The 18057-nt window shown below is 44.0% G+C and overlaps 1 protein-coding gene across 2 annotated transcripts in view; it reads right to left on the bottom strand.

The window, feature by feature from the left end:
• The window catches only part of LIMS1 (LIM zinc finger domain containing 1), a 79176-nt gene extending 61121 nt beyond the window's left edge, over positions 1-18055 (bottom strand). For both annotated transcript variants that reach the window (XR_013985386.1, XM_081003205.1), the window contains exon 1: positions 17887-18055. Coding sequence is in view for 1 of the 2 variants with exons in the window: in XM_081003205.1 (XP_080859331.1) it covers positions 17887-17918 (32 nt within the window). In the remaining variant the exon portion in view is untranslated. The remainder of the gene's footprint in view (positions 1-17886) is intronic.
• Between the last annotated feature and the right edge of the window lie 2 nt (positions 18056-18057).

Below are 18057 nucleotides of genomic sequence, written 5' to 3'. Positions count from 1 at the left end.
CCCTATCTCCCCTTTGTTATTCATTTCGGTCCTGGAAGTGCTATTGAACATGATCAGAGGGGACCGGTTAGTGGAAGGAATTCAGGTCGGACAGAAACAATATAAACTAAAAGCTTTTGCAGATGACCTGGTTTTGACCTTGCAGGAGCCAGAATCTAGTACGAAAAGAGTATTACAACTGATTAATGATTTTGGTCGGGTGGCTGGATTTAAATTAAATAAACAGAAAACCAAGGTTTTGGGGAAAAATTTGACAGATACAGAGTCAGAACGGTTTCAGAAAGAGACAGAACTTAATGTGGTTAAAAAAGTAAAATACCTAGGGGTAAATATAACAGCAAAAAATCTAAGTCTTTTTAAGGATAATTATGAAAAATGCTGGGCAGAAATTAAGAGAGACTTAGATAGTTGGTCAAAATTGAAACTTTCTTTGTTGGGCCGAATTGCTGCTATCAAGATGAATGTATTGCCAAAGATGTTGTTTTTGTTTCAAACACTTCAGGTTTTGGACAAGACGGAGTGCTTTCAGAAGTGGCAGAGAGATATTTCTAAGTTTGTCTGGCAGGGCAAAAAGCCCAGAATTAAGTTTAAGATATTAACTGATGCGAAAGAAAGAGGGGGCTTTGCCCTGCCAGATTTAAAGCTGTATTATGAGGCCGCAGCGTTCTGCTGGCTAAAAGACTGGCTACTTCTTGAAGACACTGACGTGTTGGATTTGGAAGGGTTTAACAATGCTTTTGGATGGCATGCATATTTATGGTATGACAAGGTTAAAGCAAATAAGGCCTTTAAGAACCATATTGTCAGAAAATCACTGTTTAATGTCTGGACAAAATATAAAGACTTGCTGGAAAATAAAACTCCAAGGTGGCTTTCACCTTTGGAAGCTAAGGCCCGAAAAAGACCCAATATGGAGGCTAAATGGCCTAAATATTGGGAAATATTAGAAAAAGATGGAGACAATTGGAAATTACAGAGTTTGGAGAAAATGAAGGATAAAGTGCGAGACTGGCTACATTACGCTCAGATTAAAGAAGTTTTTAAAAATGACAAGAAATTAGGGTTCCAGGTGGAGAAATCGAAACTAGAAACAGAATTGTTAGAACCAAAGAGTAAGGTACTCTCAAGGATGTATAACTTGCTGTTAAAATGGAACACACAAGATGAAATGGTTAAATGGTTGTAGGACAAAAGTGTTATGTGAGATTTAATCAATCAATCAATTGGTTTTAACTTCGAAATGAAGAGTTCTTTTGCGGGCTGTAAACCTTAGTAATCTCCTTTTTAAAACGCCACCGTGCTGGTAAAGGGTTATTTTCTATGGAAAAGAGACGAATCCAAAGCCGTCTGCCCATAACAGATTTGGAATGAGCAACTATAACTTCACAGTATGACTCAATTATTCTTGAAAACTTGCTTCTATTATACTGCTGCTACCCAAACCTTTCTCACTTTACAATGTCAAAACAAAATAGATTTAGTTCTTTAATATGAGTAAATGCTCTCTTAGTCATGCCGTTCCTTTGGGCTATAACATATTTCATCCTTAATCACACCCATTTATTCTAATATTCCTAACAAATGCATTTCCACATCAGTTTTTTCCCCCTTTTTATCCCTTTATGGGAAGCCGTTTCCTGTGCACTGAAAGCTAATTGCAAAAAGGAAAGCAAAGTTAATTACTACAGGAAAGATAATCCGCAAAGCATTTCTCTCTCTGTGAACATAGCATTTAACTACCAATACTACCAAAAAATAAAAAAATAAAAGCATGGGAGAAAGGTTTTATTTGCACACTTCTGACTCTTTATGCGATCATAAATCCAAGCAGAAAATACAACCACATTTACTCCAATCCACAAAATGCATAAGAGTGTTTTTGGGACTCCAGGCGTGTAGGAAGGCAATGACATGCTAGTGGTTTTCTTCAGCCAAACATGCAATTTCACTGAAGTTCCCACCCATGTTGCAGTGTGGTATCATAACAGCAGAACAGCCATGCCTGCAACATGCCAGCTTGGCAGAAAAACTCCCTAAGCACAAAGAAGGTGGGGCAAAGGCTTTTAAAGAGAGCGTTCTCTGTGCAGATCCTGCCACTCTCCATTTGCAATCCTGCTTCTGAGCTATTGAGATGCCCATGATGAAAAATCCTGAACGGCTCCAAGTGCACACAATGCTGTTATAGCTAAGCTGATGTCAGTCTGGATGCGAGCATCATTTAAGCCACTGTGAAATCCCCAGAGTAACACAGCACCTTTGAAGAGACTTCAGAAAGCACAACTACAGTGGTACCTCGGGTTACAGATGTTTCAGGTTACAGACGCTTCAGGCTACAGACTCTGCTAACCCAGAAGTAGTACCTCGGGTTAAGAACTTTGCTTCAGGATGAGAACAGAAATCGTGCGGTGGGAGCTCAGTGGCAGCAGGAAGCCCCATTAGTGGTACCTCAGGTTAAGAACAGTTTCAGCTTAAGAATGGACCTCCAGAAGTTCTTAACCCAAGGTACCACTGTAATCCAGAATGCAGGAGCAAGACTGATGGGCACTTCCGTATGAAATCATATCACACCTGTCCTGCAAATGTTACACTTGGTACCAACTTGCTTCTGGGCATCATTGAAGGTGTTGATGAAGACCTTTTCAAGGCCTAAAAGCCTTAGGTTCAGGATAGTTTAGGGACCACCACCTGTCCATATCTGGAGAAGACTTTCTCTGTTTCTCATCAATGGTGGAGGCTCAGTTGCCAGGGAACAGAGAAAAGTTGCCCCTGTAGCTGCACCTAAATTGTGGGACTCTACCCTGGGAAGTCAAGTTGGCTTCCTCTTTTATGGTGTGTTGCAGAATGGCAAGACCCTTCTTCCTGTTTGGGCAGGTGCTTGTTTTAATAGATTTATAGGTTTTCATCCAATGCTTTCAATCTGCTCCACACTCCTGTATCACACTGTACTGTATGTTATAGCTGATTTCAATTGTTGTTAGCACTGAGCAGTATCAGGCAACAGAAAGGACAGGATATACAGTTTTACGTAGATGTTGTTGTTGTTGTTTAGTCGTGTCCGACTCTTCGTGACCCCATGGACCAGAGCACGCCAGGCACTCCTGTCTTCCACTGCCTCCCGCAGTTTGGTCAGACTCATGTTTGTAGCTTCGAGAACACTGTCCAAACATCTCATCCTCTGTCGTCCCCTTCTTCTTGTGCCCTCAATCTTTCCCAACATCAGGGTCTTTTCCAGGGAGTCTTCTCTTCTCATGAGGTGGCCAAAGTATTGGAGCCTCAGCTTCAGGATCTGTCCTTCCAGTGAGCACTCAGGGCTGATTTCCTTCAGAATGGAGAGGTTTGATCTTCTTGCAGTCCATGGGACTTTCAAGAGTCTCCTCCAGCACCATAATTCAAAAGCATCAATTCTTCGGCGATCAGCCTTCTTTATGGTCCAGCTCTCACTTCCATACATCACTACTGGGAAAACCATGGCCTTTACTATACGGAACTTTGTTGGCAAGGTGATGTCTCTGCTTTTTAAGATGTTGTCTAGGTTTGCCATCGCCTTTCTCCCAAGGAGCAGGCGTCTTTTAATTTCATGACTGCTGTCACCATCTGCAGTGATCATGGAGCCCAAGAAAGTAAAATCTCTCACTGCCTCCATTTCTTCCCCTTCTATTTGCCAGGAGGTGATGGGCCCAGTGGCCATGATCTTCGTTTTTTTGATGTTGAGCTTCAGACCATATTTTGTGCTCTCCTCTTTCACCCTCATTAGAAGGTTCTTTAATTCCTCCTCACTTTCTGCCATCAAGGTTGTGTCATCTGCATATCTGAGGTTGTTGATATTTCTTCCAGCGATCTTAATTCCGGCTTGGGGTTCATCCAGCCCAGCCTTACGCATGATGAATCCTGCATATAAGTTAAATAAACAGGGAGACAATATACAGCCTTGCCGTACTCCTTTCCCAATTTTGAACCAATCAGTTGTTCCATACCCAGTTCTAACTGTAGCTTCTTGTCCCACATAGAGATTTCTCAGGAGACAGATGAGGCACTCCCATTTCTTTAAGAACTTGCCATAGTTTGCTGTGGTCGACACAGTCAAAGGCTTTTGCATAGTCAATGAAGCAGAGGTAGATGTCTTTCTGGAACTCTCTAGCTTTCTCCATAATCCAGCGCATGTTTGCAATTTGGTCTCTGGTTCCTCTGCCCCTTCGAAATCCAGCTTGCACTTCCGGGAGTTCTCAGTCCACATACTGCCTAAGCCTGCCTTGTAGAATTTTAAGCATAACCTTGCTAGCGTGTGAAATGAGTGCAATTGTGCGGTAGTTGGAACATTCTTTGGCACTGCCCTTCTTTGGGATTGGGATGTAGACTGATCTTCTCCAATCCTCTGGCCACTGCTGAGTTTTCCAAATTTGCTGGCATATTGAGTATAGCACCTTAACAGCATCATCTTTTAAAATTTTAAATAGTTCAGCTGGAATATCATCACTTCCACTGGCCTTGTTATTAGCAGTGCTTTTTAAGGCCCATTTGACTTCACTCTCCAGGATGTCTGCCTCAAGGTCAGCAACTACACTACCTGGGGTATACGAGACATCCATTTCTTTCTGGTATAGTTCCTCTTCTTGATGTCTTCTGCTTCTGTTAGGTCCTTTCCACTTTTGTCTTTTATTATGGTAATCTTTGTACGAAATGTTCCTTTCATATCTCCAATTTTCTTGAACAGATCTCTGGTTTTTCCCATTCTATTGTTTTCCTCTATTTCTTTGGATTGCTCGTTTAAGAAGGCCTTCTTGTTTCTCCTTGCTATTTTTTGGAAATCTGCATTCAATTTCCTGTATCTTTCACTATCTCCCTTGCATTTTGCTTGCCTTCTCTCCCCCGCTATTTGTAAGGCCTCGCTGGACAGCCACTTTGCTTTCTTGCATTTCCTTTTCATTGGGATGGTTTTAGTTGCTGCCTCCTGTATAATGTTACGAGCCTCCATCCATAGTTCTTCAGGCACTCTGTCCACCAAATCTAAATCCTTAAACCTTTATTTACGTAGATAAAATTAATTAATCAAGATTACATGCAAGACTATTTTCAGGGTTTGGAATTAATTGTGTCTATAATGTACAGAGAAGAAACCCAAATGATGAGAAACACAGTGATTTCAGAAATATGAAATCTTATGCAAGAAGTATTGAATTGAGCTGGAGTTGTATAAGTACCCAAGAGAGGAAGATTAAGTTGGAAGAAATGTCTTGCCCCAGCATCACACAGGGTGCCTAGGAAGCTATAAGGTCAATGGTATGTCACCAGAGTCTCATACACACTGTTGAAATGCCTACATACAACCTAGTGCTGTGTTATTTGTTAACTAGCTGGTGGACAGAACCGTGTTATAGCAGTAGAGTGTTATCATGTCAGTGGAAAGGAAGCAGCATTGCTCCTATGAAAGCATATGCACAACGATTTTAATTTTTTTAAAAGATGCAATATGATTACACTACCTGCAATGACATCTGGTAGTGCATCACGTCTTCTGATCGTAAAATGGGTGTGTTAGGTGTAGAGCCTCAAATTGCAAGGAGGGCAGGTTGCAGGATTTACAGGGGCATTTACTAGGGCTGAGAGGCTAAAGAAAAGCAAAACATTTGCCCCTTGTTTCCCTTCAACGTTGGGTCCTTGAGAATCGAAACTGGGTCTAGAGTAGTGTTTCCCTAACTTGGGTCTCCAGCTATTTTTGGACTACAACCCCCATCATCCCTAGCTAGCAAGACCAGTGGTCAGGGATGCTGGGAATTGTAGTCTGAAAACAGCTGGAAACCCAAACTTGGCCCAACACTGGCCCAATCCCCAAGCTCAAGATCAGTCACAATTTAAAAGAGGTTTGGGTAGGGAATTAGCTTTGGAGGCCACATTTCCTCCTCGGCCACTTCTCCACACACACACACACACACACACACCTGTTATACAGATATAGATTTTAAATATTTAATATATGAAAACACCATGTACAAAAGGCAAGGTCTCTCATGGTGCCTTTGCAGCATCCACTAGATCGTTCTGTAACCTAAATCAACCTTTCAAGAAAACCCTAAAACCACTGAAGTTCCTACCTACTGTGTCTCCATTAAAATATGGTTTTGGAAAGAATATCCTTTATAATGCTGCATTACACAACACTGCAAATATCAATGCAGAGGACCAATTCCTTCTGCACTCTTCAGCCATGAGCTCCAGCAAGAGAAATCACAAAAGCTTTCCAAAGCTGAGGCCTGCACTGCCACCAAGTAGCAAAAATATGAACAACAAAGCAACCGATCAAAAGAAAGAGAACAGGATAAAGCTTGAAAAGGAAGGGAATTACCAAACAGATTTGAAATGGGCATAGATGCAGGAGACATCTTCAGCAGCTGCTACAAAAATGCAAGAAATGTTTTACAGTGGTTAACCTCCTAAGAAGATACCACCTCTTTTGCGGTCAGTGTCTCTTTGTACTTCCAAGATAGGCAGGTAGAGATTAAAAAAAACATGGCAGTAACCCAAGCAGCAATTTGGTAGCTTGGATTTCTTTCAAATTCTATCTAACTGACAGTGCACATTCGCCTAAAAGCAGTAAAGTAGTCTGACGCTCTGCATAGCAACTTTCCTGGTTGGGAGATGAAGAGAAGGAGCTGTCAGCATCTGTTTCTAAAAAAGGGGAGTGATGAAGGGATAAAGGTTAAGGTTAAGGTAAAGGGAGCCCTGACCACTAGGTCCAGTCGTAGCCGACTCTGGGGTTGCGGTGCTCATCTCGCTTTATTGGCCGAGGGAGTTGGCGTACAGCTTCTGGGTCATGTAGCCAGCATGACTAAGCAACTTCTGGCAAACCAGAGCAGCATACAGAAACGCAGTTTACCTTCCCGCCGGAGTGCTACCTATTTATCTACTTGCACTTTGACGTGCTTTCGAACTGCTAGGTTGGCAGAAGCAGGGACCGAGCAACAGGAGCTCACTCATTGCAGGGATTCAAACCACCGACCTTCTGGTCGGCAAGTCCTAGGCTCTGTGTTTTAACCCACAGCGCCACCCGCATCCCTGAAGGGATACTTAAGCCAAAACTACCTTTCCCAGCTTCGTCATGCAAACTAACATTCTTTTTGTCAAAATCAAAAGATGACTTGTTTCAAAGTGACGTGGCACCTCTGGGCAATGGAGAAGGGCTATGAAGACATCTGGAAGAATTGCAAAGTGTTTTCCAAAGAGATAATCCTTAAGATGAGCTGCAGACAGATAAATCAGGCCTGCAGACTTGCAACCTGCCAAGTCAAATGCAAACCACTAGAGTATTATGATATTATACCAGCTGCTCTTTGCAGCCCTAGGCAGACAGTATGAACAGGAAAGATCCTGGTGGGCTGCCATATTTTGCTGGAGGGCTGGTACATTGTGCAGGCCCAAGATAAATGGATGAAATGAAAACTTAGGTTCATTGAAACCCCACTGTCCTGCAACAATGCAAGATGAGAACATGAGTGTTAGGCTCTTTGCTCAGATACGGGAGGGTATCTTGTCTGCTTGCATGGTGTGCATGCAATGAGGCTAAGCTTACTAGCAACTCTGAGCTTCATCCCAAAAGCTCCTGAGAGGTCCACTTTCTGTGGAATGATGCTGTCACAAAAGGCCAAGAATTAGAATTTTCACAGCAATTCATTCTGGAGAGCCTTGTGCAAAAACTACAATGCCAGATGGCTTCATGTGATTTATTTGTTTTAAAAGAGAAGCACCTGACACCCACACCTGACGCCGAATAGCAGCAGCAAACAAAATCTGTTTCTATCATTATCACATAGTCTGGAATTTGGAAATTAAAGCCAGTCAGCCATGAGTCTGTTTGCTCCTACTAGCGTGGCCCATGATCACTTTCAGGACAGCAATGTGTTTCAGAAGGCAGCCAGGGCTGTTGGCACTGTGTAAAAATCGCTTCTAGTACTGGAAGAAAAAAATCCCATTCCTGAAGGGAACACCCACTCTGGAATTTGCTGAAGAGGAATACTTAAGAACAACCAACAGAAAAAGGAAGGAGTGGTCCTATTTTGTTGCTCCCTTCTTGGCATTGTATTAGCAACAGCCCCTGGACAGTAGCAATGGAAGGAATTCTTGAATGAAGAGGGTGGAGAAAGACAACATGTTCTTAGAATCCTTATATTTAAATATGAAACAGCTTTACTCACAGAGTCAGAAGACAGAATGTCTCCAATAAAAGTGAGTTAAGCAGCAACTGATACCACACTGGTGGCAAAAACCATTTTGGAAATCAGGAGATCAAAAAATACAGTTTCCAGCTTCTTGTGCTGCAAACTCTGTACAGTGGTACCTCGGGTTAAGTACTTAATTCGTTCTGGAGGTCAGTTCTTAACCTGAAACTGTTCTTAACCTGAAACACCACTTTAGCTAATGGGGCCTTCTGCTGCCACCGCGCCGCTGGAGCACGATTTCTGTTCTCATCCTGAAGCAAAGTTCTTAACCCAAGGTACTATTTCTGGGTTAGCAGAGTCTGTAACATGAAGTGTATGTAACCCGAGGTACCACTGTAGTTCTTAAGCCTAGGCATATTCCACAAACCCCTCTCCAGCTTGGTTTTTATCAAGGTGAAGATGTATCTGGGACATACCACTTCAGGCAAGAGTTCACATTGACTGAGCGCACATTCAAAAATGGAAAATCTTCCAGAGAAAACTAGGTGTCAGGAAGAAGAGCTCTAGCTTAGCTTTCGCTGTGTGCAATTCTTGTTACACGGAGAAGCATTCAAGCAGGCTGAAGTGGTATAGTCTTGACAAAGGGCTACCACTTCGGCTGTGAAACAGGTTAAGCAATAACAAAAAGATATTGCCTCTCTGAGTGCAGAAGGTATCTCTTATCACTAAGTAAGCATAACTCATTCCTGCACTAATGGGTTCTAGGGCAGAGAATGTTTCTTGTACTTCCCCTTTTAAAACATAAAAACACTGAAGACCCATAGCAACTAGCACCACCCTAGCAGATGACATATCTACTTCCAAAAGGAAGTCTGCAAGAGGTCCACCATCACCTCGCCCCCATTAGTCACAAGCCACGCCATGCTGAGATGCTGCCACATCAACTATTTGCATGAGGTTTAAGAGCTGAAAATGAGCAAGGCCTGCAGCTAAGAAGTTCCTGCTTTGTTGCTGCGTGTTTGGGCGATAGGAGGAATTGCAGCGGACTAGAAAGCAACAAGTTTTGCACAGCGACTCATGAACACCGAGTTAAAGTTTCAAAAGGAAGTTCTTTATGGCTACCTAGCTTTTCAATATATCTTAAGAACAATTTGCATTTTCTTAAAAGGCTATAGCACCAAAAAACCCCCACAACCTATTGATCCATTACTGTAATGGCCAGCACAGGAACACAGTGGCTAATCTCTTAATTCTGAATAAGAAACCGGAAGTAAGACACTGGATTTGTCTGTGTCCTCCCCACAGTCTGTCCCCTTCCTGGAGTGAATTCACTGTTTCTGCCTTAGCTACAGTTAAGCAGCACATCAGTTCTTACATTAGCTGTGGTCCGGTTAAAACTAACCAGGTTTCTCACTTAACAAACTGGTAAAAAGGATCCTGGAGACGGTCCTGAACACAGATTAAGTGCATTCGAGTACTGTACACAGTTAAATCTTGAATACAGGAGGCAAATATGCTGGAATGAACTGGAGTGAATTGTTCCAACTCTACAGATTGGCACTAAAATCACAAACTGTTTAACATGAGTTAAACAAGGAGGTTTCTCGGCAGCATTTTCTCAGCACAGTCCTCAGCACTCTTCTGACAATATACTCTACAAACTTTAGAGCTCATGGGGGGGGCGCGGGTAAGCCTAACAGAAATAAAAATTTTAAAAGCATCTTAGAAAAACATCACCATGCAGCTTGAGCCTTGAACAAAGTACTGTTCTTCCCGGATCTCAGCTTCGCTTTAAGTGTATGGTAATGTGTCTGCGTAAACGGCAAAAGTGTTCCCAAGAGCACCACAAACACAAAGGGGAAGCTCTCAGCCACAATGTTTATCCATCTTCTGAGTGGTAACAACAATATATTGATCTCCCCAACACCCTCGTGCAAGTACAATTCAATTAAAATGGAGGTAACATTGTATTCCTGCGTACAGTGGTACCTCAGGTTACATACGCTTCAGGTTACATACGCTTCAGGTTACAGACTCCGCTAACCCAGAAATAGTACCTTGGGTTAAGAACTTTGCTTCAGGATGAGAACAGAAATCATGCTCCGGTGGCGCAGCAGCAGCGGGAGGCCCCATTAGCTAAAGTGGTGCTTCAGGTTAAGAACAGTTTCAGGTTAAGAACGGACCTCCAGAATGAATTAAGTACTTAACCCGAGGTACCACTGTATAGCTAAACTGTTGTTCAAGGGGGCAAGCAAGTGGCAAGCCTGGTCTTACAGACATAAAGGCCGAATCTATTTCTCTCCCCTTTCCCCAAACTGACTTCCAACAAGCTGGGCATGCAGTATGGGAACATCCCATTCATTTGGCCATTGGCAATGCTATTTTCAACTTACATGAGGGAGGTAGATCCCTGCCCCAAGGAGTTTACAATCCAGAGATCATCAGTCAGGGACGCAGCAAAGAGAGAAGAAGCAAGACTAACAAGGGATGAGCACATACAGTCTCTGCCCACCAGCTGTGTGCAAAACACACACACACACACACCCATCAGTAGGCTGCAAACAAGTCTTGCAACCGCTTTCCAATAGTCACCATAAATGGTGTAAACCAGACAAGCATGAGGTAATCAAGAAACGAAGCACAAGCACATAAAGAATGAAAGTGCTGTTTTAAAACGAATTCCTCTGCAAATGCCAGGTTGCAGAGATCCAATCTTAGCTAACGCTTCACTACTCACAAATCCTTTTTCAAGCCCAAAATAAAGAACTTCCACTTCATCATTTAAAACAAGAGTGGCTGCAGCTAACTATCAACAAGACTTCAGTGTTAATATTTGCTCTTCTAACATGCAGGAATATCCTTCTCAGCTGCTCGGGAAGTTTCTCTTACTCTGGTGTCTTTCCAACGCAATAGCTATATTGGCTGAGGCACAGCAATTCTTCATATATTTACTACGCAATAGAGCCATACGAAATGCTTAGAGATCTTCCATACTGAGGAAAACAGAGTCTCAATTATCTACTATAGGTCCAATATAGCTGTGCATCAGAACTGGAAAACTCTCAAGTATGTGGGTACCATGTGTTACCAATTAGACTGTTTTATTACTGGCTTCCTTTCGGCTACGTCTAACCTCAAATCCATTATTTACCTATTCTCCAGTGCCGCATACCACAACTCAGCAACGATGAGCTAGCCTTTGTATTTGACTTACAATTCTAGATTTTTCGATTTTGGGACGTCTCAGGGTTAGAGTTTCTGACTGAGACTCCATATTTCATCCTTCCAATTAGGCAATGTAGTAACACTGCCTTTAAGAAAAGTGCAATGGTTTTTTGCAGGGAAGGTTTTAAGCAACAGCCGGTTCCAGGGAGCGAGCAATAAAACATGGGCATCGGACTTCACCATCTCCAACACGCATGTTAGGATTGCAAGTGTGAAGGCACTGCACATTAAAATCTCTTCGTGTGTATGAACTTGGGCCATCAAGGTAGAAAAGCTCTCGGTCCAGCTTTCTCCTTTGATGTGCTAACGTCACCCATTCATGAAGATGCATTCAAATATGCTCTCCCACAAACATTATTAACTGACTTGGTTCAATGCCAAGGGGATTCTTACTTCGTCAATAATCAACATCTGAATCAGTGTTAAGGTTCTCCATGCCTAGGAAAGGTACTAGACAAATACTATCTGGTATCTTCCCTACCAAACGTACTTTTGAGAATTGCAATCACCAGAAAACAGCTGTTCATGTATAAATATCTCAATGATAACAGATCAAAAACATGTAAGTTTAGAGTCTAATCAAAGTACAGTGGTACCTCGGAAGTCGAACGGAATCCATTCCGGAAGTCCGTTTTGACTTCCAAAATGTTCGGAAACCAAGGCGCAGCTTCCAATTGGCTGCAGGAAGCTCCTGAAGCCAATCGGAAGCTGCGTCAGACATTCGACTTCCAAAGAATGTTTGCAAACTGGAACACTCACTTCCAGGTTTGCGGCGTTCGGGAGTCAAAACGTTTGACTCGCAAGGCGTTCGGGATCCAAGGTATGACTGTAATTCATAAAAACAGACAAGATCCATTGAGGGCAGGGGACGATGACACATGAGTGTTTAAGCTATGACAGGAAAATTGCAATATATGTGTTATTCATGAAGATTCTATAGAACTCATTATTTTGGAATGTTATCTTCTTGCCTTCACCCTATATGCACTGATTCAGATAGGAGAACTGTATACAGTGATACCTCGGGTTACATACGCTTCAGGTTACATACGCTTCAGGTTACAGACTCCACTAACCCAGAAATAGTATCTCTGATTAAGAACTTTGCTTCAGGATGAGAACAGAAATCGTGCTCCGGCAGCGTGGCGGCAGCAGGAGGCCCCATTAGCTAAAGTGATGCTTCAGGTTAAGAACAGTTTCAGGTTAAGAACGGACCTCCGGAACGAATTAAGTACTTAACCCAAGGTACCACTGTACTATATTTAAAGGTCTGCATGTTGCCTCGGGGCCAGGGTAGCCAAAGTTGTGACAGCAGCTTCAGATGCCACCCACTCAGGTAAATTACCATGTAAATTGGCCATATCATCTCATATCCAAACACTGAACAGCCAACTTTCAGGTGTTGCCATCTGAACTGGCCAGGAACTACAGCTCTGCGAAGGCAATTCCTTAGGAGATATTCCTAGTTCCATTCTTCAAAATAAAATAAAATCACAGCTTCTATTTTTTCCAGTAAATGGACAACAGCTCTCCCACTCATTGAGTTCACATTGCCTGAATTCACAACCACTGTATTCATGAGGACTGGCCTGTTCGCCAATTGGGGAGGGGAGTGGGAGATAAATGTTTAGTTCCAACATCAGTGACAAGGAATTTACGTTCATTCTCACGGTCCCAACATGACCCTGGTGGATTGAAGCTGGCTGAACACTTTGAGGCATCCTACGCTGCCCCCAACTTTCAATTCAAGTGAAACAAACAACCGACAAAGAACTGAGGCGAAAGGCTTGGCTACTGGCAAGCTTACATGCAATTCCTGTTGACTGCATGTTAGACAAGGCGGCACGCAGTCTCCTTTCTTTGAGATATCTTTATTATAGCCTGTTCTGAGTGTTTACCAAAGAACGTTTTTGCACAGGATTCTGAACACATCACACGTAACCGGTCTGCACAAATGAAGCTCATCCTCTGAAATTCTACAGACAGAATATGACTTAGAATCATAGAGGAACTGTAGGGTTGGGAGGTACCTCAGGGGTCATCTAGACCAACCCCCTGCAATGCAGGAATCCTGCCCACAGGCAACCCTGGTTGGGCTTGAACCACCAACCTTCCGGTTAACAGCAAGATGTACTGACCAACTGTGCTGAGGGGCATGTGACTTTGCGTAGAAACTCGCCTCCTGTACAAAGATACAATTCACCCACTTTTGCCCTTGGACCTGGCATGTGGCCCCTGTAAGGCTGCCCAGAGGGCAACGTGGCCCTGTGGCTGAAATCGGTTTCCCCACCCCTGCTTTACCAGGTGAGCCACACAAAGCTAGTGCGTTTAGCTTATTGGGCCACAGAACTCCTATAGGTTTGTGCTACAGTCTCTCTCCCCACCCCCATATGAGTCAATCTAACTTTAAAGGGAGAGAAACAGAAGTACCGTATTTTTTGCTCTATAAGACTCACTTCTTCCCTCCTAAAAAGTAAGGGGAAATGTGTGTGTGTCTTATGGAGTGAATGCAGGCTGCGCAACTATCCCAGAAGCCAGAACAGCAAGAGGGATCTCTGCTTTCGCTGCGCAGCGATCCCTCTTGCTGTTCTGGCTTCTGAGATTCAGAATATTTTTTTCTTGTTTTCCTCCTCCAAAAACTAGGTGCGTCTTGTGGTCTGGTGCGTCTTCTAGAGCGAAAAATACGGTAAGTCTGGACTTGACTGGACAATTCAAGGGACAGCGATTTCTAAACAAACCAATTCACATTCGAAACATGTGCATAGTACCCGTACGCCAGATTTTTCTCCTCACAAGAAAGCAAGCTTCTACCAGTAGTGAAGGATGCAATTTAGAATGCTGGCCCAAGCTGCTGGAGAGTATGAATGAATCACTGTGTCCCAGGCTCTGGCTGATTAACCTTTACTATTATCACTTTATAGGAATGCTTACACAGCACCGGTATAGCACCATTGTACTCACACTTGCAGAAATGCAATTCCACCAGGAATTACAGGGATGTGACTACAGATTAGTAATATAAAGCATCTACTTGCATGCAGAAGGCCCCCAGATTCAATGCTCAACATCTCCAGGTAAGGGGTCTGGGAGAGCCTGCTGTCCGAAACCATGGAGAGCAGCTGACAGCAGTACTGACAACATTGAGCAAGATGGACCAATGGTGTGACTCCATATAAGGTGACTAAGATAGCTAGGATAGTTCAGTTGGTACATCATGAGACTCTTTGGGTTGTGTGTTCAAGCCCCACGTTGGGCAAAAGATTCCTGTGTTGTAGGAGTTTGGGCAGCTAGATGATCCTCGTGGTCCCTTCCAACTCTACAATTATGTGAATCCGAGACAGCTCCCTATGTTAGAAGACCAAAAAGCAATCTAGCTGACTCATCCTGGCACATCCAAGATGTTGGATCAGTCAGCAAGAGATCATTCAGAGCAAAAAAAATTGCTATGGTAGATGTGCTATGCAATAGCAGGAGTAACTGATCCTTCCAGCAATGAAACAAGCTCGCACATCCAGAGTAAGCAATTTGACTAGGATGGAAATGTCTTGCCAATACCAAATACAGTGGTCATTCACACTCTGAAAATGAACCAAGTTAGTCCACCAATATTTCCCAAGGACAATATTTGGGAAGATCCTGTCTTTCTCCTTTCAGAAAATGTTCTGATTCCACAGCAAGCTTCTGGGGTTACTAAAACTGAGATTATTGCCCCTGGAGTCAGCGTCTCCCATTCAGTAGGCTATTAGCAAAATAACAACGGCAATATTTTGACCAGCTAAGAGATCAAGAGAAGACTATGGAATTGCATACTCCCCACCCCAGTCTCCTCCACGGCAGAACTCCCCGTTGTGCACCTGAACCACGAGGCATTACAAGAGCAAGGGGTTAATATGTCAGGTGGTCACTGGGTATTGCAGAGCACTTTTCAAGGGGCTTCATATGACCAAAGCATCAGCTGATCACTAGTGCTTTGAAGGGCATTCCTTTGCCACACAGTTTGATTTCAACCTCAGCAAGCAACAAGAAAAGGATCACCTGACAATATAGTTAACATAATGTATCTGAGTGAAATGTAATTGAGGGAAGTTGAATTGGGATTACTGATAGGATATTAATTTGAAGGTATAAGTTAATTTAAGGTAACTATATCTGAAGAGTAATGAATGGGGATAACTGAAGGACAACTGATTTGGAGTAAGATCTGTTAGGAAATGAACTGAGGGTTTCAATGGAAGGTTACTGATTTGGGCTGATCTGCGGTAGGTTGCAAACTAATTTAAGAACTGAACCGTACTGATTTGGATTGGAACTTGATTGGCTTGCCTCCTTTGACATTTAACTCTGCATCTATAGGTAGATATTTGCACATGCAAATATTACGTATATATGTGTTTATGGACTGATTCCCCAATCTTTTAATCCCTGATTATGGCCCCTAGAGGAGGAGGCCAAAGCTGTTTAGAATTTGGTAGGATCCAAGAATTAGAATCTTGGATTATGCCCTGAAGGCCAGAACCAAGACAGAATGCAATTTGTAGTAATCTGTACCAGCAACGACCCAGTTAGTGTGTTAATCCCGGAGCATGTGTGCAGGGCAATGGCAAAAGTGGGAACTGAAAACTTTAGGCTACTTTTCACACCCTATCCATGCAGTCTAGAGTTTCCTCATGCACCACAAGCAGCTGTGGTTATTATTATTATCTGCAGGAACAGATGTTATGGGAAAGTATCCTGACCAGATGACATCTGCAGAAGAGGAAATGCTGTTACTTAGGATCCTGGGAACTTTGGAATCCAGAAATGCACAAAGTATGCAATCCTTTCAGATTCTTCCAGAAGTGTAAACTTCGTGAGGAAAGGGAGACAGGTCATACACACTTTCACAATGGAAAACTATTAAGACAAGACAACCTGAGTACCAGGTGCTTAGGAGACCTGATTAGGCCACGACATACAAATGTTTTAAGAACATACAGTGGGCATTAACAAGTTGTACATTTGCAGCAGGGAGCACCCATGTTTCTGACAGTGTGCCCACAGCAAACATGAGTGCTACACAAAATGTGAAGCAGCGGAATGGGAACCAATTGTCAGAAGTCTCTGTCTGCTGGGTGAGGGTGACCTTATTTTAAAGAGCAACCGAGCCATGAACTTTCCCACAAGTTCCAACACACCCCATTTGTTTCAGAACATTTCAAGGAATAGATGCCACAGTTCCACAAGAAAGCCCTTTGTGAAACTCTCCACTTCTTAGCAGCAACATGCAGAAAAACAGGCTTGTAAATAGTCACTTGCCTGAAAAGGAACTGCCTCTACACTAACCAGAAAGCAGGGGAAGTTTAGGTCCATTTTTTCTGGTCTTTTTGGCTGTTTGTGACTTATTACTTGTATTTTATTGTCTAGATAAACACCCAATGAAATTTGGCAGGATGGGTGACATATAAATGTAATAAATAAAATAAAAATATTGGAAGTAGATTATCTACGAGGGAGGTGCACACTATTTGAGGCACCCTTCAAGCAGTTGGGACTTCTTCTTTCAGTGTCACATTTGGAAAAATATATGTATAATTTAAGGTAAAGCACCAAGATAAGATATGAGTGTGCAGTTGTTCACCAACCCTAATCTGAAGGTCTGTGATGTAATGTCCTCATGTCAGATGTCCTCCTTTCTTCCTTTGCTCCAAGTCTAATCACTTGAGAAGCCAACCATCATCACCCAGCTTAGGTGAGCAGATAAAAAGTTCTGCAGGCTAGTCCTTGTTTTAAGGGAGCTGCTTGCAAGGCTGCATTCAATGATGTCGCCTTGCAATCCGTGCAGAATTGGGAGAGGGGAGAACAAGCCCAGAAACGCCTCGCCTAACTTCCCAGGATAAGGCTACCTTAACCGAACTCCTTATTCACTGCTTTTCAACTTTAGAAAGTCCCCGTGTGACCGACGGGAGGCTCCTTCTTCGAATGCAAAAGGGTCCCCCTCCCCCCCCACACCTCGACTCGCCTGCAACCGCGGCGCGGAAAAGTCCTGCCAGCCCCGGTTTGCAACATCCCGCCATTCCTCCATGATCCCTTGCGCCCAGAAACAAAACAGAACTCTCTTCTCTGCTCCCTTCCAGATGCGCTGGAGTCCAGGCGGCTTCTTTCCCAGGCAGCCCCTCTTCTCCACCCCACCCCGCATCTCTTCCCGCGTGGCTCCCCTCCCCCCCCCCGACCAGTTCCCGTCCCTTAAATCGCGCCCGCCAGCCCGCCGCCACCGCAACCTCGGCGCGCCCTCTGGAGAGAGCGCACAGTCCCGCTCTCGACGCCGCCGCCGCTGCTGCTGCAGGAGGGCGCGGCGGGCTCATCCCCGGCTTCCTGCCCGCGGGGATGCCTTTTGCCCGCCTGCGGGGAAGTTGTTCGGGGAGAGGAGGCAGAGCGGGAAGGAGACTGGGGAGGGCGGCGCACGGAGCCCCCCAGCCTTTTGCATTAATGAATGGGGAAAGAGCTCGCTCGCGGGCTGTCAGCGGCGGCTTACCTGTTCGTCACGCCGGCCGCCACCCCCAACATCGCGGCGGCCAGGAGGAGGCAGGGGAGTCCCCGAGCGAGCCCCGCAGAAAGCGCGCCGCGTCTCCTCTCCTCTCCACTCCTTGCCTCCTTCTCGCAGGCGAGTTCCGCGCAGCAGCAGCAGCTGCAGGCGGGGCCGCCC

The sequence above is a fragment of the Podarcis pityusensis genome (genome assembly GCF_964106645.2).
Source record: "Podarcis pityusensis genome assembly, chromosome: 4".
Taxonomy (NCBI): domain Eukaryota; kingdom Metazoa; phylum Chordata; class Lepidosauria; order Squamata; family Lacertidae; genus Podarcis; species Podarcis pityusensis.
The sequence above is the reverse complement of the archived record's forward strand: the minus strand, read 5'-3'. Positions and strand labels throughout refer to the sequence as shown.